The following is a 19171-nucleotide window of genomic DNA, read 5'->3' as shown; positions in this document are numbered from 1 at the left end:
TGGACTAAATTTCATGGGATGTGAGACTGGCGTGACTTCAGACCAAGGGTCAAGCAAGAAAAACAGCAGCGAGCATCTGCGGGAGTGGTTCGTTCGGCGTGGTATGACGTTTCGGAAGATTCCGCGGTTCGATCCTCGATCTGGAGATCTCACGGCTTGCAACTTTACTTGATTATAGAACGCGTGCCCACATTCCCACCTTCCCTCCGGTCCCCTTTGCCTCCGAATTTCAATCCGAGTTGCCTGGTGCTCTGTTTCCATCACGCTGCTAATTAATGATCCCCCGCCTCTCGTCGACCTCTTCAGTCGCCCTTGACTCATTTCTCCACATCGGCGTCGGAGCCGTGTCCCGCCAACCCCGCCTCCGAACGTCGTATTCCTCCACAACACCCTCGCATGCACACAAACACGACATGTCGCAGAACGAGATCGGGTCGGACGCCCAAGTACGGCGTCCAAAGAAGTTAATTTGTACCTCAATCCCCACCTAAATGAGCTGTGCCGCGCGCGACAACAGAGATTGCGAAATCCCCGCGGGGAAAGTTCGAGTGAGCTATCTTGAACTAACATTCGTATGACCCAACAGTTGCTCCCGGAGATATCGAAGCACCAGAAACCTCCGACGAATCCAATGCCCCGTTGCAGCCGGAACCACAATCTGCAGTCCCTCCTCACCTCAATTCCGCCGATGCTCTGCGCTCCGAGACGTCCACGCCAAATTCGGCTACTGAAAGCCAGATTCTGTCGCACCCGGCGCGTGCTCACCAATTCGTGACCAACCCACCCCTCACCGTCTCTCAGATGCACGGTACCAACCCACTCCATCAATTCCATTCGTGGTTCCGCGACCCGCGGTTGTCGGCGAGCTCGGCGCCAGAGACATGCACACTGGCCACGGCCTCGCTACCTTCGGGTCGTATAAGTGCTCGAGTAGTCTATCTCAAAGAGCTCGATGAGCGTGGCTGGGTGGTATACAGCAATTGGGGCAGCCGGGAAGGCAAAGGCGGGCAGGTCTTTGGGCAGCAAGCCGACAGCGCCGACACACTAGGGCCGATTCCCGAACCAGGGGACGAGTCACTACAAGACCCCAGCGCGGGGAATAAATGGGGTGCGTTGACATTCAGTTGGGCAGTCACAGAGCGGCAAGTCCGGGTGGAGGGCCTACTAGAGCCCCTCAGCCGTGAGGAGAGCGAGCTGTACTGGCGCACCCGTGAACGAGGCAGTCAAATTGGTGGCTGGGCGAGCTGGCAGAGCCGCGTGCTATGGTCTGCAGAGCCACCACAGTTGGCCGAGCATCAGCGACGCAAGAGTGTGGCCAAGTTACAGGAATCAGCGGAGCTTGGTACTGGAGCAGACGCTCTCGCCAATATTGACGCTACGGATATTGATGATGGACGAGCCCTGTTGGAACGACGGGTCAAGGAGATGGAGCAGCGATTTAAAGGCGTTGATCAGATCCCTCTACCCCCTTTCTGGGGTGGTGTGCGTCTTGTCCCGGAGTCTGTTGAGTTCTGGCAGGGCCGTCGCAGCCGGCTTCACGATCGATTCCGGTATGTGCGCGTAGACGGCAAGGGAGAGGATGTCCAATGGCGATTGCAGCGACTCTCTCCCTGAAATTTCTTATAGAGATCAAGTCGCCTAGAACGCAAGGCATTTTTTTTTATTTAGGGTATCAGACCTGGTCGCAATCGCAAGCATTATGTAGCTAGTCTAAGATTTTAATCCAAAGGCATTTGTTCTTGAAGGATCCTGGGGTAGACTTTGATAAAAAATTAGATAAAAAATTATTTCAGCAGATAAGCCTTTGTCTTAATTCTATTCTTCAGGTGATATCTGATCCCTTCTATAAGAGACTCTAGTAGTTTATAGTACGTCCCGAAACTACTCCAGCTTCCACTTATGAGGACGCTCCAGTTTGGAGACGCTGTATTTACTTACTGGTGCTGAATAGTGACTAAGCTAAGAAAGTGTCAAAACAACTACTCATGTAGTATTCTGCCCTGCTATTGAGTAATCTGCTATGTTTTACATTTCTTTTGTTCCGATTGATCTCGTCATTTATCATTTCGAGATCCAGAAACCACTATCTTATCAGTCTTGGCATCCAACCTTCCCCTTCCTTCGTGGGATCTCCACTCTGTCTACTCTGCCCCAAGCTTGATATCTAGGTGCTGTATAGCTCCAGGGAAACACCTATATATTAAGGGAGACTGCATATAATAGCCCGAATGGCTTCGACAACGACACAGCAACCCGCCACCAGCACCACGTCCCCCTGGATCGTCCTTGCGCTGGCAAGCGGCGCCTTCGCCGCTCTGAACGGACTGTTCGCAAAGCTGTAAGCTTCCGCTGTATAAACAATCATTATAGCAACAGGTCGCGCCTGAACCTCAGCTGACATACTACTATAGAACAACAGATAATCACACAACAGCTTTTGCCCAATCTATAGCCCACCTATTCGGCCTCGAGTCCTCAACTTTCTTAGAACTCCTCGTTCGCGGTGTACGCCCTCGCTTTCCTTCTTCGTCGCTCTTCCCCCTCCCTCGCACAAATCCAGATGAATATATCTATAAAGCAAAACTAACTTCGGTCCCAGGCTTGTCTTGGCCTCAATGTACTGTGCAATATTATCATGTGGGCCCTCTTTACCCGCGCCCTGACTGCCGGCCCGTCCACCACAAAAGTGTCTATCACAAATACCTCAGCCAATTTCTTGGCCACAGCACTACTCGGCATGATTGTGTTCAAAGAATCGGTCGGGGGGCTTTGGTGGCTTGGCGCCGCGATGATGGGAGCCGGTTGTATCTTGGTCGGAATGCGCGAAGGGGCATAAATATGATGTTCGGGTCTATTAGAATATAGGATGAATATAAGGTGATGATAATACAACAATGTCAGATTATCTTGGCAGATAATTGCTTCATTAAGGCTGGGACCCTGTCGACCATTCTCCCGGGCAGGTTCTGTGTTACAGTGGCGTCTGAGCTTGTCCAACTTGGCCTTATTCGCATTTAGCGTCTATAGCGGTGTCGAGACTCGCTTCTCAAAAAGAATTCCCAAATGCAAGGAAGTAGCAAAGACAGTGAGCTGGACATGTCGTCTTTATGAAAAATCGTTAGGGTTATTCCCGAGTTCTGAGACGCGGTGATCTACTCGAGGCCAACGGCCCAGATAAGAAGAAAAGAGTCATGGGCAATCATCCGATGCGTACCCCCCAAACACCTCTATCGGCCTATATCAACATAAATTGTACAATCCTAATGCCCGTCAGACCGCCTTTCTCTGTCTTCTAATTCTACAAATCCATCGTCCTCTGTCCCGTCCAAGATTCCCTCTGACTCCGGTGCTCCCCTAGTGTGACTTCGGTCACGGAGCTGGACGGGGCGATGAGCTCGTCCAAATCCAGACACAAACCCGACAACAGTCTGTATGAAACCCCATAGGCGGTCTTCCAGGGTCGCCGGGGCAGGAGTACTCAAGTGTCCACCTAGCGGGGCAGAGGAGAAGTCGGATGAGGTCGTTGCTGCTAGCGCATGTTCCTCGGCTTCAACCTTGAACTGGTATTTGAGGCAGTCCTTCACAGTCACCAGGCCTGTCAAACGACCACGGTGCTCGACAAGGATGACCCGGGGGCCCATCTTCTTGAAGAGTTCCATGACAGTCTCCAGCGGAAGACGAGGGTGCACAGTGAGTGGGGTGTGGTCGACATACCGTGAGAAATTGACCACACCAGCACCTACACTAGTTTGAATTTCGTCAAATGTCTCCGCAGCCTGAGAACTTCGTCGGCCAGATGCACGCCGCGCAACTGTTGCCTCGGCTGCCTCTTTGGTGAAGACACACCGTGCTCTAGGTGAAACAAGTCCCTCACTGCGTGCACGGTCGATAGCGTACCGCAATTCAGTACGTCCGATATAACCGACAAGAATTTTGGAACTTCGATCTTCAACAATTGGGAAACCTTGGAACTTGTTATCGCTCAAGAGGTGTTCTGCTTCGCGAACAGGGAAGTCTGAAGCAGGGAGCGTGAGCGGGTCTGTTGTCATCGCATGGGAAACTGGCACATTGAAGACATGGTCTTCCTTGTTATCCAAGAAAGGGAACCCGTTGAACCAAATCATTCGATCCGCAATGCCTCCGTTTCCAAATCGGTCTCCAACGGCTTTGGTCACGCCTACCACAATCTATTGTATATTTTGTTAGATAAGTTCGATCGATGCATGCAAGCAGGCGTAGAACATACCATGGTTGGTAAAATATAAGTCAATGCACCCGTCAGCTCAAACATGATCACAGTGACTGAAATAGTGAGATGCATAATTCCACTCAGCGCCGCTCCAGCACCTAGGAAGGCGTACGTCCCGGGAGTGATGCAAGGGACATCCGGCTCGCACGACGCGAAGAAAGCTGAATTGGGAAAGGATTCGTGTAGTGCCTGCACCATGATTCCCACCATGCGACCGAAGGATGCACCAATAGCCATCGATGGCACGAAGATACCAGCCGGCACCTTGCATCCATAGGAAATAATCACCAGCCCAACGCGCATAATTGTGGCAATGAATAAAGACAAAACCATTGACCATCGGTTCTTACTCCTATAAAAAAGCAAATTCGGATTAGAATTGTGTTCAAAGGTTTCAAACTTGGGTGAGACACTCTTACTCGCAAAGTCCGTTGTAATCATGTCCACCTTCACATTCACGGAAGAGAATCTCCATCATTTCCGTCATGTTGATCTTGAGAAACATGTTTGGATAGCATAGAATCGCCGTAAGAGCAGTAAGAAACACAGTCTCGGCGATAGGGTATTTCGTAAGATATTTCTTCCGAAATGCAGCTACCCGCAGATTCCACTTCATGACGAATGCGCCATACAATCCTCCGAAAACACCGAGGAGCACGAAAAAGATGAACTCAAAGAAATGCCATGTACGATCATATTCAACCTGAAACATGACCAACTGTCCAGTTCTGAATGGGTTCAAGGCCTGTTTGGAATTAGTGACATACTAGAGTTAGATATCCATGGAAACGTACAGCAAGCACACTAGTCGCCACTAGGGCACAGAAATAGCTACGCCAGAGTGTCTTAAGTGGGAAGTAATTGGCCATTTCCTATTCGTGATCAGCTTCCTGGGCTTAAAATTAGATAGTGTTAGACATACCTCAAGCGAAAACAGTACACCACCGATTGGACTACCGAAAGCAACAGCCACGCCAGCTGCTGCTGACGCAGTCAAAATCTCTCGTGTTTTTGAAGCACTTTGTTTGTACTTTCCAAAGAAGCGAGATATCACGTTTCCGGTACATACTGCAAAATGGACGCTGGGTCCTTCTTTTCCCACAGACAGGCCAGATGCGATTGCCAATGGCAATGCGATTGACTTGATAAGCAATGTCCAGGCTCCTAGAAACCCCTTCATCACGAACCCAGCGATAATGCATTTGATCTCCGAAATGCCGGATCCAGCGGCATAGGGGGCAAAAGTTTTGACTAGGATCGCTGCAATCAAAGCAAGAAGAACCTATACAGACGTTAGTTAAGAATTCTTTTTCATGGAACTGCAGGAAAGTCTTACCGCAAAAAAGAAATAAACAACGTAATTCAGGATCCAGAACGATGTCCAGTGTTTCCACTCGGGACAACCTATTGAGAAATTCATTTGTTAGTGCTAATCAGAACGAAGGCCACTTCAAAGGTATTTGACGTGATTTCACATACCTCCCTCAGCGCCCCAACAGCAGAACTGTTCGTTCAGATAAAATGCTGTTGTACAATGGCCGAGTTTGATATCCGATAGCCATTCAGTGATGATATTGAGCAAAGCGGAATTCAGCCCAATCGCCATGCCAACAAGGGTGACGACAAGCCAAGCTTGACCGGCATCATAGGACTCGCGTACTTTTCGTCTCCAGCCAAATACGCCTTCCTTGTCCCAGAAGCCTCCGCCGGTCCGTCGCCTGGCCCTTCGAGCGCTTTGCTCATATACCGCATCCTGAACCCAGTCGATTGTTGTGAAGTCTTCGTAACGTTTGATCTCGCTAATTTCTTCTGTGATGGCGGGGGGTTGGGTGTCTTGAGCATGGGATGTTGGGTCGGCCTCCAGGGGTGAGGAAACAGAGAGGCCAGATAGTCTGCGCAGGTCGCGACGCTCCGAGAGAATTGAGGGCGACCGGGAGGAGGCCGAAGAGAGTCGTGCCGAAGTCATACCATCGACCGGAGCAGTGAAATCAGCATAGTCTTCGAGCTCGGTCGATGATGCGTTTCCGCCGCGACAGGTGATCGCAGGCCGTCCCTGGGAGGGGGAAGCTGTCCGACGAGGCCTAAGTAATGGCAAATGGGCTCTTCGCAGAAAATCAAGGCCGATCGGAAAGGGTTCGGCTGTCTCAGGTAATTCCAACGTGAAACGAGGCGGATGTTGAGGTGTCTAAAGTGTATGTCCGCGCCAAGTATCGATAACGGAGCCCTGCTGAGATAACGCCCGCGCACACGCGTTTGGCTTTCTCGACTCTTACACTCGCGCCCTCGGACCTGCTGGACACGAAAGAAAGCTTCTCATCCTACCTATATCCTTTTAACTACTCATTCTTTGGTTATCTGTTATACCACCCCCTAATATGTCCCCAAAGACCATGGGTGAACCGGATGAGATCACTGGGCAGAGCGCACTTCCCAGTTCGTAAAGACCTCTCCGAGATCAGACAGGCAATGGCTAATGACTTTCCAGTCTCCCGTATCAAGAAGATCATTCAGCTTGACGATGATATTGTGCAATGTTCCAATAACGCGACCTTCGTCATTGCTATGGCCACAGTACGGAGCTCGCGCCTCACACTTCCTAGCACGCCGGCTAACCACAGCGCAGGAAATGTTCATCCAGTACCTCGCCGAGCAGGGTCACAATGTGGTCAAGTCCGAAAGGAAGCCGCGCAAGACTGTTCAATACAAAGATTTAGGTGGGTGATGGTTGGCGGCGCCATAAACCAGGCAAGCGGCGGGCTGGCTGACATGCAATTATAGCTACGGCAGTTTCACACATCGATAACCTCGAGTTCCTTTCCGATGTCATTCCCAAGACTACGACATACAAACAATTCAAGGAGAAGAAGGCCAAGGAGGCAGCGAAACAGATCGAGATGGAAAAGGGTCAACGCACTCTCAATGGAACCGGTGCTGGCCCCGGCAATACGAATGGTGCCACGGCTGAGAGCGCACCCCCTCAGACAGAAGCAAGTGCATCGTCACCAAATCTCCCTCGTACGCCTGTGGTCCCAGTAAGTGCGCTGATCGTGGACCGGACGGTTGAGCCTGCGGTTCGGCAAGACACGGACGTAGAGATGAAGGATTAATTTGGAAGATTTGTCCGGGATCGAAAATAACAGTTCTTTTCCGTTTCTGATCGATTTGCATTGGAGTTGCTTGGATTTCTGGCGGGCTGTCTCTTAGCCAAAAGGTGCTTTTTGTTTGCTCTCAGGTCGCATCGGGCTCGGGGGTATGGTGAATTCAACGCATTTAGTAGATACCAAATCACACTCAAGATACACTCGACATTCAATTCGATACTCCTCAGTAAACTCCATTGAACCCGATGGCCCGAGGCCATAGTTTGCGTGTGGCATCATACACGAGGGTTGGTGGTCGAGGGATGGGGTCACACCCGGGATCCGCTCAGCCAATGACAGGCCCCGTGATTCCGATCGCTAGCGAAAGCTCTGGCTCCAACTTCGACTTCCGACTTCATCCACTCCCTCCCTCTTCCTCCCGCCTGCCAAACGACCAACGCAATTGCGGTCAATACACTCCCCTGCGGTCAATTGCATCACGATGTCGCTCTCCTCCGCTTCCAGCACCCTGCTGCGCACTTGCGCCCGCCAGCAGCTGCCCACCACCCGCGCCGCCGTCACCTCCTGCCAACAGCGGAGGGGAGTCTCCGATGCGAAGGCTTCGTTCCAGAGCCCCTTCGCCAGCGCCAATGAGCGTGGTTCGACCCTGAAGATCCCCAATTTCAGCAAATACCAGTCGAGCAAGTCCCCTCGCTCCAACCAGGTCTTCTCCTACTTCATGGCCGGCACCATGGGTCTGGCTTCCGCCGTCGGTGCTAAGGCGACCGTTCAGGGTACGTTTTTTTATACATTTTCATCCTCTCTCGAGGATTGGTTACCGGATCGTGGAGCAGATAATCTGGATCAAATTAAGCGCGTGGGTGATGTAAAGTTTGCCTTGGTTGAGACTAATGATGTGATTTTCCCCTGCAGACTTCCTCGTCAACATGTCCGCCTCCGCCGATGTCCTGGCTCAGGCTAAGGTCGAGATCGCCCTTGGCGCTATCCCTGAGGGCAAGAACGTACGTGACCTGGCCTACTGATTCTCCTGGCTCCCCAATTAGCAGCATCTCAACTTACACGCCTTTTTTCCCGCATAAACAGGTCATTATCAAGTGGCGTGGCAAGCCCGTCTTCATCCGTCACCGCACCCAGGGTGAGATCGACGAGGCCCGTGAGGCCAAGTGGGAGTCCATGCGTGACCCCCAGTCCGACGAGGATCGTGTGCAGCGCCCCGAGTGGCTGGTCATGCTCGGTGTCTGCACCCACCTGGGTTGTGTGCCCATCGGCGAGGCCGGCGACTTCGGCGGCTGGTTCTGCCCCTGCCACGGCTCTCACTACGATATCTCTGGCCGTATCCGCAAGGGCCCGGCCCCTCTCAATCTCGAGGTTCCCCAATACAGCTTCCCCGAGGATGAGACCCTTGTCATCGGTTAAACGACGCCTTTCCTGTGTGGATCAAAATGAAGACCTCGCTTTCTGCGGGCAACCATGTCTTGTTTAGACCGAAGTTGATTGTGAGAGGGAGGTGCAAAGACGAAGGAGCGAGGTGGGCAACCTTCGCTGTGTATGTGCTTGTGTGATCTGTTATTTCTTTTTCCCGTTTTTTAGACAGAGCGGCCGTGTGTCTTGTCAAGATTAAGAGACCGTGTTTTAATATGGACAAAAATGAGCCTCTTTTTCCACCCATTTCTGCTATTGTGTCCCCGGTCTCGCGACGTTCTAGACTCTTTCTTAGAGCTAGCGATGTTCAGTCGATTCCAGGGTGTGTCCTGCGGTCTCCTTGAGTACATACTTGTGTTCTATATTTGCCAGTGTATCGCCTAGTCATGAAATTTCTTTTGTACTACATCAGTTGCTTTTTCATTGAGAAGCTCCACGTTCTCAGCGTGGCCTCGATTTAGGGACATTTCGTTGAGGTATCTTCATTGTATAACAGGCCATCAGGAGAGGACTGGGCTAAAAGTACACATGGATTTATTGAAGTCCAACTAGATGTATCTCTTCATCTATACAGGCATTTACCAGAAGCGCTGGGTAGTATGTGCTGGGATGGATGGGCAAATAACGGAGAACAGCACGAAGTGTGATGTCCGTGGTTCTGTTTCCAATATACAAGTTTCGATTCCGGATCCCTTTACCGGGGCCTCACCAGAGCAATCAACAGGCCCATCACGGCCGCGCCAGCTGCAGCACTCTGCACAGCCGCTAGGGTGAGATCACGCTGGGAGATGACAAATGTGCGCTCATTGAAGAACTCGTTCAATACTTGTTGCCAGTATTCGAGGGATAAGGGGGGGGGAAGAGATGCTGGAGAGTCGGGAGAGGAGAGGTTGGGTGTCAAGAGAAGGAGAACCCGACAGCGTGGTAGTTTCGGACAAAGTAGACTCGGGTGAAGCGGCCACCTCTGCTGCCACGGGAGCTGCATCACTGCTAGGGGTTTCGATCGACGCGATCGATGATTCAACGGTAGAATCGATCACTTCGGGTAGAGTAGAGGCCATAACATAGCCCTCGGGGCCAGTCCGGTGCAGGGCTTTCTCCTTCTCCAAAGCCTCCACTACCTTGTCCTCGAATCCCTTGACAAGCCGGCGCCGGCGCCAGGGCTCAACAGCGATCTGGAAGATCAAGAAGAGGAGAACGTTCATCCCCATCAGGCCCCATGTACCCCAGGTACTCATCCGGCGGATCTTGTCGGACCAGACCTGTTCTTCGTGGTACCGAGAGAGAATACACTTGCTGAGTGACGCTGCAGCTTCTTCGGCCTCGCGTTCAGCCAGCGATAGAGCCTCTTGTGTCTCGGTCTCGGCAACCTCGTTGGTATGATCGTTGCGATAGAGAAGAGTAAAGCGCTCGAGGTCAGTTGAAGACCACGCATGCTTGCGCTGAAGAAGATCGTTGACTTCACGCTGGGAGGCGGAGCGACGGTTGATTGCGGTCGTATAATCCTCCTTGGCCTTGCGAACTTGTGCACGGGCAGCTCGAAGTCGGTTTTCTGGAGAGAAAAGGATAAGATAGTCAGCCCCGGTTCTGGTACTCGGCGGGTGAGCGGTTCTCACGCACCTTGGGTGTGGATTTCATTCTTGAGAGCCTCGATGCCGGAGTATCCGGTCAGATCATTTAGGCGTTGGCCCGCAACAAATACATTTGACTGAAGATTGTCCATCATCGTGCTAAACTGCTTAGACATTTTGGACCGGCGGCTCTCAATATAGGAGGGAAGGCCGCCGCGCTGCTCACCCTCCGCATTCGGGCTTTGGTCTGTATTTTTCTCTGGCTCTATCTGGCCCGATAGGACCTGTTCCTCTAGCTTGGGAGGTATCTGCTTTACGGAATCCGTCGCGGACGTGTTCACGGCACCAGAGCTCCCCGCACTCGGGCCTGGTAGAGGGATCGCCTGGGACGAATTGGCCTCTTTGGCCGCGTTGATCAGCCTCTCTGCATCAGAGATGGGCTTTTCTTTGTCATCATGTGGAAAAGAGGAGTCTGGGTGCTGCCGGAACTGGCATTGGAGGCAGACTGAGAAGCTCCGTGACGCCGGGTTCACGGTAAAAGCGTTCGGAGGTGTCGGGCGGAGACGGCGTGACTGCACTGGTCGGGCAGTGGTTCGCGCGAGGTGTATGCTAGACCGAAGCGATTGCCGAATAAGCAACGGCATGGACTGCATGGCCAGTATGAGGGCTTCGGGGCCAAGAGGGGTTGTTGAAGGTCGGTTGGGGTGCAACTCGAAAGAAATCCCGCCGGGTACGGAAGCGGTTCTCCCTCGGGGCGGGTTGCGGCCTACCGCTTATCAGATGGGACGGCCGCCGTCTAGCAGCAGCACCGTTTATATATTTAATCTTAGAGCAATAAATTTTGATCTGCTCTGTATTCTGCTGATAACTTCAGAGTTCTTGAGTTCCATATTTCGGGTGCCTTTAAACTTTCTAAGTTATTCGCACTTGGTAATGGTTTGTTTATGCCTTTTTAGGTATAGTGCCTAAGTTACGTATGTCCACGATATATATATATAATGACCCATCCTTTCTTCACAACATTTACGCAACTTCCTGATCAAGCCAGCTGATCAGCAAAAATCTCCAGCTGAACCAGATTGAAACAATTGATTGAAAATACTATGAAACCCTGGATATTCCCCAATGTACCACCTCTTTATCGAAAAATGGCTGCCGGTGTTGGGATTACACAGATGCATCTCGCTGGAGAGATGTTGAGACAAGGTTATAATTCTGCACACAAAGCGCAACGAATAAGAAAAAAAAGGGAGAAAAAGAGAGAAAACTGAAATCGAAGAAGCCGGTCCTGAAAAGGCGAACTGATAAAATAGGGAAAGAAATTACACAAACACATATTCTTCGTCAAAGTCATGATGATCTCGTATCCAGAGGTGCAAAGCGTTTACGATGAATCCAAAGGGGAGCAGTGCATATTGGCAGCAAATAGGGGAAAAAACCAATGAATACGCTGGCCATCACCGCCTGCGCGTCATTTCCCATTTAATCCTGGGTTTGGATCTTGTGGTCACCCCTCACAGCCTCGGCGTAAGTGGGTGGTGCGGAGTGGCCCTCGCCATTACTCGCAGCAGCACCTTCCTGCGGGGGGCCGGAAGGTTTCGGGGCATTGTTTGACTCTGTGGCAGGAGTGTTCTGGGAGTGCGTGTTGACTGCACCGTATGAGGGACGCTGGGAGGAATGCGGGTGAGGCTGGTTTGAGACATAGAGGTAAGTCACGCGACCGTTCTCAAGGTCGCGGCGCTGGCTGGAGCCACCGGAGATGGGCTCGTAGGCAACATCATCATAATCCGGCTCTGGATATTTGAGGATGATGTACCAGGCATGAATCAGACCGGGAATGAAGCCCAGGAGACACAGGGCGATGTTGATAATGGAATCTGCGGTGCAGATCCCCGCCTTGACCCAGACTATTGCGTGCGAAGACTGTCAGGCTCACTGCGTGTTGATCGCAAGGGCTGATCCCAAGTAAGTGCTTAGTAGGGATGAAGAACTTACCGGCAATGGGCGGAAAGAAGACGGCGAGGACCGCCAGGAAGATATCGGAGCTACACATGGCTCCAGAGGGGGGCAAGAGAGGGTTGGTGGAGAAGGTAGGTTGTGCTCTATCACCTGTAAGGTTTGGATGGTGGTGTGTATCAACAGAGATCGCGATGAAAGCTTATCCGCGCCTCTGATGGTGTTGATGTGTAGATATTCTTCTAGTCTTTCGATGGGGTCGTTGCAGGTGGAAGCCTGGTTGTCAGATCAGATGACGTTGATCACATGACATGGACGGCGAAAGCATGGATTCTTCTCTCATTCGACAGTTCTAAGTCGATGAACACTATAGGTTCTAGCCTCCTGCTAATAACGGACTCACTCCAAACTCTTTCTTGGCTCTTGCAGGACCTGATCGACCATGCAGCCCAAATGTTCAGACTTGTCCAACAGAAAAGCGGGGGGCACCCTCGGGTCTCTGGGACTCGGGGCCCGAGCCAGGGTCTACACGTCCACTCTCGCAGTGGGTTTTGCGGTCCTCGGGAATATTCATATGCATATACAGGAACTTGTTTCCATACCTACGCAGTTCATTATTTGTGCTGGCCAACGGCCATTGGCGCATCGAATTGGGTTCTCCCCGCAGGACTCTGTGTCCCTCGCAGGATGCTTCATGCCCAAGCCCGACAGCTCACATTTCTTGCATATCCAGGTGTCGCGTTCAGGCAAGGTTTGGAAACGTACAATACAGAGACTTCTGTATGGAGTCAGATTTTTTTTGGAGGGTGATTCCTGAGAGAGGAATCGACCCTGGCGCCCAAACTTTTGCGAGGCGGGCCAACGGGCTATGATAGCGATCGGCTCTATGGGTCTTCAAGCGCCACGCTGAGTGGATGGGCCGGCGCATGCTAGACCGCACCGGGTCCTGGCATGGCCCGGAATGGACTAGACAAGGCATTGAGATAGGCACGGCTTAGCATACTGCGCGCTGGGTGCCATTCGCCGTTACCGAGTTGAGTCGATGCTCCGGTCACAATTTTGATACACCAGCCCCCCTTTTGAGACTGGCTCGGGCAGCGCTTCACAAGACCAGTGTATGGTTCTATAGGGACCGTAGAATCCATTAGATCTGTTTCAAATAATCATTTGCATAGCGCCTGCGTACCAATTGTGCTCCATATGGAGCTCCCGAAGTCTCGGGTCAAGGCCATCATAACATTAATAATAGTACAGCCCATAGTTAAGTCTAGTACTAACTGTTTATGTTAACTTGGCAGTCTGGTCGAACCCATACTGATAGTCTCGAACTGCATACAAATCCTCCTACGCCCGCTTCGTCTTAGCCTCGTTTCAGGTGCTTCCAGACTTCTCGTATTGACGGGGTATCGTCTCGTCGTGCCCCTGTTCCTGCCTTGGTGATTCCTGCTCTCGTCCCCAACCTCCCCCTATTTATCCCCCGTTCAGGTGCTAGTGGTAAAAACGCCGAAACCCGTCAATACCTGGACTTGACAGGAGTCACCCGTATCCAATCTCCAATCCTTTCTGCTTCCTCCCCCAAACCACCCCCGAACACCTGAGTTGTACCCACGCAAAGCCCCCCCCCCAAAACGTACGCCCAGACCATCGCTTCCACCCCATTGCATCTCGACTCTCCCTTTCTCCTCTCCTCCTTCACCCTCGATTGGTCATCCATTCCCTTCTTCAATTCCCACGCGATCGGGAGTCGTTCACGGCTCGATTGATCTTGCCTTTTCCCTGCGGGTCCACACGGTTTGTTGTGGGCACCAGAGTCATTCGTTTTATCACCCCCAAATTCTTCTCTCTGCGTGTTTTTTTTCTCTCTCTTCCTTTCGCTTCTCGACTTGAGCTAGACGACCCTGCAATTGGCTCACGGTCGACTGTTTTCAAACCCGGGCTTGAAACCCATTGCAATCGTGGAATTCGCACCGACATGCGACGGGTCTGACGGAAACTTCTTGGTTCGATCTGACACATTCCGCGGCGACATTCCCCTCGGAAGCTCTTCTGGGAAGCTCTTACAGGACTGCCGAGGAGCATTATCCGGAGATGTCCTGTCTGTCCCTGTCGGGGTCGACTGTCTGTTCTGCCTGGAGTAGCTCATCGGTCTCGACCAACTCCAGCCAATATGCTGACTTGTGAGTGCTGCTCTCCCGTGCCATCAAGCACCCAACGGGAGACATCGCATACTGATCGTCGTAAACCAGTCCATGGCTCAAAAATGTCACTAATTTGAGCTCATTCGACCAATCCCTGAGCAATTATGTCTCGGGCTCCTATGTCACTTCCAAGTAAGTGGTGTCATGGCTATCGGGTCACGCGTCGAATCTAGGAACCCAGCTGACCGCGTCCCTCCAGATATGTCGACCTATTAGGATGTGAAGGCCTGAATTCAAGTGCATTATATGACTACTACGCCCAATATACTACCAGTGTCGTCTGCAGTGGCCTCATTCAAAGCTCTAAGGATGACTGCAACCTGTCGGACGATCAATCAGAACCCCTATGTGCCGAGACCTGCGCACTCTACGCCACCAGCGAGGAGGAGATCATGGTGAACACGGATCTCTGCCCCGAAACCGACAAAAACTACATCCAACAGATTCGCTCCGACTTTACCATTTGTTCGCAACCGGCCGACTCGCTGACTGGAAGCTGTGTGGAAGGATCCACTAACGAGCCGGATAACTGTGGCTTTTCATCCAACCTTATCGGTCTCTGCACCTACTGCGACTCAAGCTCCTCCAACTCGACCGATACATGCTGCACCACTTCCAATGCCACTAGCCGGTGTGAGGGTGTCAGTACCCCTACCACAACCTTACAGCCAATTACCACCACCACGGCCGCGGCCGCCGCGAATGGAGGCACGGGTCATGGCTTGTCAGGAGGTCAAATTGCGGGCATTGTGGTCGGATCCGTTGCTGGAGCTGCAATCTTGGGTGCTCTTCTCGCCTTCCTTTTCATCTGTACTCGCCGTCGCCGCCAATCGCAAAATGACGCAGGACTTAACCAGCCCAACCCACAAAGAAAGGGTGCTTCGCCGCCAATGGAAAAGCTACCTGCGCAGCCAGATAGCCCGACCAGAATCAACATGGTCCCAGGAGGCCGTGTCGCCCGCATGTCTGCCCTGCGTGAAGTTCCGAGCTCCTCTCCCGCGTACTCACGAACATCAGCTGCTATGTTCGGTGGGGCTAAATATAGCGATTCCTCCGATTCAGAAGCCATGGGTGCTAGCCCAGGAGCCATGTCTCGCAGAATCCCTCCTGTGACAGGAAAACGTCACGGCTCACTCTCGAGTAGCTCTGCTCTGGCTGGACTGGACAGCGACAGCTCGCCGCTTTCGGGCACCGTGGGTCAATATTCCTCTCCCGAGGGAGTGACGAGCGGCCAGTCGGAGCAATTGTCCTATTTCCGTGACTATTACTCACAAGACGACATTCGCCCTGGCGACACGGTGGCTGCTCTGTGGGCGTACTCGCCCCGGGCGGGCGATGAGTTCGAGCTGGACCGGGGTGAGATGCTGAAGGTAATTGGCATCTGGGACGATGGCTGGGCCACGGGTGTTCGTCTCCCTGAGCGGGCTGAGGACTATGATATTCGTCATCGTGAGCAGCGTGATAGCGGAGTCTCCAATGGCTCGCACCGGCCAAGTCTGTCGCCGGCCCCCTCTGGTGAGATCAAAGCCTTCCCGTTGGTTTGCATCTGTCTTCCGCAGCACTGGCGAAAGATCATTGATGGCGGCGTTTCGGAGGAGGACGAAATGTGAGCGCTGGAGAAAATACCGTTTCTTCATTGTTTTCATGCGACTTTTACGCCTTGACGACAGCGTGTGCAGCATTTCTTGTTCCGTTGCGCCAGTTTTCGCGCGGAGTTGGTCCACTCGTGTGCTTCCTTTTCCAAGTTCTTTCACAGGCTGGCTGCCTTCACCCTCCCGACGATTTGACATTGGTTGCTCGGCCCTGATCGATGCTTGATGCTCGTGAGATGCTTGTGCTCAGGTTCTTTTTTTTTCTTCTTCTTTTTCGTATTCGATATACCCCCCATTTTACGGCGACTATATGCTCGTCTCGTTCCTTATATCTTTTCCTATCCACCACCCTTTTGTTTTGTTTCATCTCCCCTTGATTTCATCCATTTCTGTGAAACCGGACGCTGGCGCTACGGACTCGGGCGGAGCAAGACCACATATAATGCTGGCCTTGATATCGTTTCGTCTTATGTACACATCGGCAACCGGCCGTTGAGTGACTCGTGCTGTGGAGTCCTCCGGTGCATTGTTTTGGTCTGAGGATATCGGATACATATACAAGTATTAATGTATGTACATAATCAGATTCGAATATTCAAAATGTTGGCCTTGCAACTCTCTGGCTCCTGTAATCCTGGAAACAGTATACTTTACGCTATACTCGATGATATGTTACCGTGGGGAGTAGCATCCACGCTGCCGAAACCCAAAATCCCCCACATTTCTCTCGTCATTTCTTATCCGGCTCGGCGTTTAGCAACTGGAACCCCGGCAAGCTCCTCGATTTCGCCATTCTTTTACTAATCCACCCCTCCTTCGTTCGGATTCCGTGATGGCATAAATAATGGCGTCTTTCCGATTTTCTTGCCTTTTGCTCTTCCTTCACTGACGCCGTTACCCTACCCCGTCTCGTATTCCTGCATCGCTCAACCGTCATGGCGTCGCCTAAGATTATCCTTTACACCAATCGCCTCTGCCCCTGGGCACACCGCGCCCACATTGTGCTGAAAGAGCTCGGCTTGCAATACGAAGAGGTCACTATTGACCTAGACACACCCCGTGAGCCGTGGTATCTGGAAGTCAACCCGGTATGTCTGGCATAAAGCACTTGCTCTGTCCGTCGCCGAAGAACATTCGGTCTTGTTTCCCGGGTCCCCGCGGGCTTGGAATTAACCTGAACTATAACATGGTTTCGTTGACTAACGCACCTCGGTTTCTCTTGTTTTTCTAGCGTGGCCTGGTCCCTAGTATTTCCTACAATGGCAACGTCATCACCGAGTCTGGCATCGTTGCCCAGTTCTTGGCTGATGCTCACCCCTCGCATCTCACACCCCCGTCGGGCCCGGCCGAGAACGCGCTGTACCGCGCCCGCCAGTCATTCTTTGTGGACGCTTTCTTTAGCAAGGTTGTCCCGCACTTCTTTGCCAGCATGCGGTCGGTCTCGGAGGAGGAGCGCGATGCCGCCGCAGAGCAGTTGGTTGCTGCTGTCGTGAAGGAGGTTGAGCCTTTGCTGGCGTCGACCGAGGGCAAGGGCCCGTTCTTTGGCGGCAGTGAGAAGCTCACCTTGGCCGAGGTATGTCGTGGCCCATAAACTTATTCTGTTTCCCCGGTTGTTTCTGGACGAAGCATTCTGATTCACCTGACTCCGGCTAGGTTCAATCTGGATCCTTCCTGCTCCGTATCCTGGGCTTCGCTAAGCCCGAGCATGGTTTGGTGAGCACCAAGCTGCCGGGCCTGCTGGAGCAGCAGGCACCACGATTCAAGCGCTGGGCGGAGGCTACTGTCGCCCACGAGAGCGTCAATTTTATCTTCAATGAGAAGGCCATTGCGGATCGGACGCGGGCTCGATATGCCCCCAAGCCGTAAGCAGTAGGCTGCTATATTTCCCTCTCCCCTGGAATGCGAGCTTGTGGCTGGATCAGATGCTCAATTAATGACGTTTTGGCTTTATGAGGTCTTCCCATGAGCTATTTCTTTTCCCTCGTAGCTCTCTCATGGAATCATAACGAGTATGCCTGAATGAGGATTGAGGTATGGCAGTAAATGGGTGGCATAATATGCCAGTAGCCATAGATCGCACCATCTTCCCAGCAGTGAGCAAATGAGGGGAAATGCAATGAGCTTCATAGTATCAGTTCCTTCTTCGAGTTGCGTCACTAAATATTTATCCTGAGCACTCCGTAGAGTTTTCCGAAGGCTGCAGTAATTTACATTTGGCATTAGAGTATTCTGACTCAAGTTTTCCGTACCTTCACCCATCTTTTCAAGAACTAGGATCTTACCCTCCTCTCGTTGTGATTATATATGGAATATAAAAAAAAATCCACAGTAGGCATAATCTGGTCCAGTTCCCTGCCAAAGCCGGGGACACTTCACACTGGGGCCTACTGACGTGTTCGGGACCAGCCCGGTCCCATGGTTGAGGGACAAAGTCCAAATTTAGATTGCAGGAACACTCACACCCGCCAGACTAATAGAGCCTCCAAACCCCATCACTATGTCTCAAGTATGTCCTGCAGGCCCCCATGTACGGTCGACAGTATGAACGCCACAAGAATCTCATCCCGTTGCAGGAATTGTAGTCGGATGGTGTGTAGTTGCGGGTCTCGGATGGGGAAGGATGCTGGGATGGTCTCTGGATGGTATCTCTAGGCTACCAGCAATCCGGAATGGTGCCTAAGGATCCATGGACGATTCCTACGAAGCTGAGCCTCCGAGCGAGCGCATCGAGACTGAACAATAAAGAGCCTCTACAAACGGGCTGTGGACGTGTGTTTGCCTCCAAAGAGGTGTCCCGAGCATCACGTGCAGCCACCCCCACCATCGCAACACCTGGGCAACAACAACCCCTCCGCCTCCTCCCTCCTTGTTAAATTACTCCCTGCCAGTGGTTCATTTGTAAGTTTCAGATCTGCTCATCTACTGCTCGATGTCTTCGGCGCTTCTGGAGTATCGCATCGCGAGATGAACCACCCCTCCGCCCTCCCCTTTCCGAACTGGCCCTTCAGCCACTGACATCGTGTGCCCCAGCGTAGTCGACCGGTCCCCCTATTCTTGTCATCTCTCACCTACACAAGCAACC

The 19171-nt window shown here is 52.2% G+C and overlaps 10 protein-coding genes across 10 annotated transcripts; 6 read left to right on the top strand and 4 right to left on the bottom strand.

Moving 5' to 3' along the window:
• Positions 1 to 275: 275 nt before the first annotated feature.
• On the top strand, positions 276 to 1614 carry N7462_004373 (pyridoxamine-phosphate oxidase PDX3; the record flags this gene model as incomplete). The annotated part of the gene is made up of 2 exons (XM_057076099.1): positions 276 to 471; positions 587 to 1614. The coding sequence occupies 2 exons, from the start codon at positions 276 to 278 to the stop codon at positions 1612 to 1614; spliced, it is 1224 nt and encodes a 407-aa protein (XP_056935604.1).
• A 614-nt stretch (positions 1615 to 2228) lies between these two features.
• Positions 2229 to 2836, top strand: N7462_004372 (uncharacterized protein; the record flags this gene model as incomplete). The annotated part of the gene is made up of 3 exons (XM_057076098.1): positions 2229 to 2338; positions 2412 to 2505; positions 2600 to 2836. The coding sequence occupies 3 exons, from the start codon at positions 2229 to 2231 to the stop codon at positions 2834 to 2836; spliced, it is 441 nt and encodes a 146-aa protein (XP_056935603.1).
• A 424-nt stretch (positions 2837 to 3260) lies between these two features.
• Positions 3261 to 6215, bottom strand: N7462_004371 (chloride channel protein; the record flags this gene model as incomplete). Its single annotated transcript, XM_057076097.1, has 7 exons — positions 3261 to 4187; positions 4247 to 4601; positions 4669 to 4994; positions 5044 to 5121; positions 5172 to 5531; positions 5586 to 5653; positions 5729 to 6215. The coding sequence occupies 7 exons, from the start codon at positions 6213 to 6215 to the stop codon at positions 3261 to 3263; spliced, it is 2601 nt and encodes an 866-aa protein (XP_056935602.1).
• A 552-nt stretch (positions 6216 to 6767) lies between these two features.
• N7462_004370 (DNA polymerase epsilon subunit C) lies at positions 6768 to 7356 on the top strand (the record flags this gene model as incomplete). The annotated part of the gene is made up of 2 exons (XM_057076096.1): positions 6768 to 6963; positions 7028 to 7356. 2 exons carry the CDS (start codon positions 6768 to 6770, stop codon positions 7354 to 7356), a joined length of 525 nt encoding a protein of 174 aa, XP_056935601.1.
• A 475-nt stretch (positions 7357 to 7831) lies between these two features.
• Positions 7832 to 8766, top strand: rip1 (ubiquinol--cytochrome-c reductase catalytic subunit RIP1; the record flags this gene model as incomplete). Its single annotated transcript, XM_057076095.1, has 3 exons — positions 7832 to 8123; positions 8263 to 8351; positions 8434 to 8766. 3 exons carry the CDS (start codon positions 7832 to 7834, stop codon positions 8764 to 8766), a joined length of 714 nt encoding a protein of 237 aa, XP_056935600.1.
• A 700-nt stretch (positions 8767 to 9466) lies between these two features.
• On the bottom strand, positions 9467 to 10996 carry she9 (putative mitochondrion biogenesis protein (She9); the record flags this gene model as incomplete). The annotated part of the gene is made up of 3 exons (XM_057076094.1): positions 9467 to 9639; positions 9686 to 10324; positions 10393 to 10996. 3 exons carry the CDS (start codon positions 10994 to 10996, stop codon positions 9467 to 9469), a joined length of 1416 nt encoding a protein of 471 aa, XP_056935599.1.
• An 829-nt stretch (positions 10997 to 11825) lies between these two features.
• Positions 11826 to 12396, bottom strand: N7462_004367 (putative stress response RCI peptide; the record flags this gene model as incomplete). The annotated part of the gene is made up of 2 exons (XM_057076093.1): positions 11826 to 12250; positions 12339 to 12396. The coding sequence occupies 2 exons, from the start codon at positions 12394 to 12396 to the stop codon at positions 11826 to 11828; spliced, it is 483 nt and encodes a 160-aa protein (XP_056935598.1).
• An 832-nt stretch (positions 12397 to 13228) lies between these two features.
• Positions 13229 to 13531, bottom strand: N7462_004366 (uncharacterized protein; the record flags this gene model as incomplete). Its single annotated transcript, XM_057076092.1, has 2 exons — positions 13229 to 13422; positions 13486 to 13531. The coding sequence occupies 2 exons, from the start codon at positions 13529 to 13531 to the stop codon at positions 13229 to 13231; spliced, it is 240 nt and encodes a 79-aa protein (XP_056935597.1).
• Positions 13532 to 14387: 856 nt separating this feature from the next.
• Positions 14388 to 16107, top strand: N7462_004365 (SH3 domain protein; the record flags this gene model as incomplete). Its single annotated transcript, XM_057076091.1, has 3 exons — positions 14388 to 14476; positions 14546 to 14629; positions 14697 to 16107. The coding sequence occupies 3 exons, from the start codon at positions 14388 to 14390 to the stop codon at positions 16105 to 16107; spliced, it is 1584 nt and encodes a 527-aa protein (XP_056935596.1).
• A 917-nt stretch (positions 16108 to 17024) lies between these two features.
• On the top strand, positions 17025 to 17955 carry N7462_004364 (glutathione S-transferase family protein; the record flags this gene model as incomplete). Its single annotated transcript, XM_057076090.1, has 3 exons — positions 17025 to 17177; positions 17321 to 17662; positions 17743 to 17955. The coding sequence occupies 3 exons, from the start codon at positions 17025 to 17027 to the stop codon at positions 17953 to 17955; spliced, it is 708 nt and encodes a 235-aa protein (XP_056935595.1).
• Positions 17956 to 19171: the final 1216 nt, after the last annotated feature.

This window comes from Penicillium macrosclerotiorum (genome assembly GCF_028827735.1).
Source record: "Penicillium macrosclerotiorum strain IBT 26536 chromosome Unknown utg000003l_segment0_segment0, whole genome shotgun sequence".
Taxonomy (NCBI): domain Eukaryota; kingdom Fungi; phylum Ascomycota; class Eurotiomycetes; order Eurotiales; family Aspergillaceae; genus Penicillium; species Penicillium macrosclerotiorum.
The sequence above is the reverse complement of the archived record's forward strand: the minus strand, read 5'-3'. Positions and strand labels throughout refer to the sequence as shown.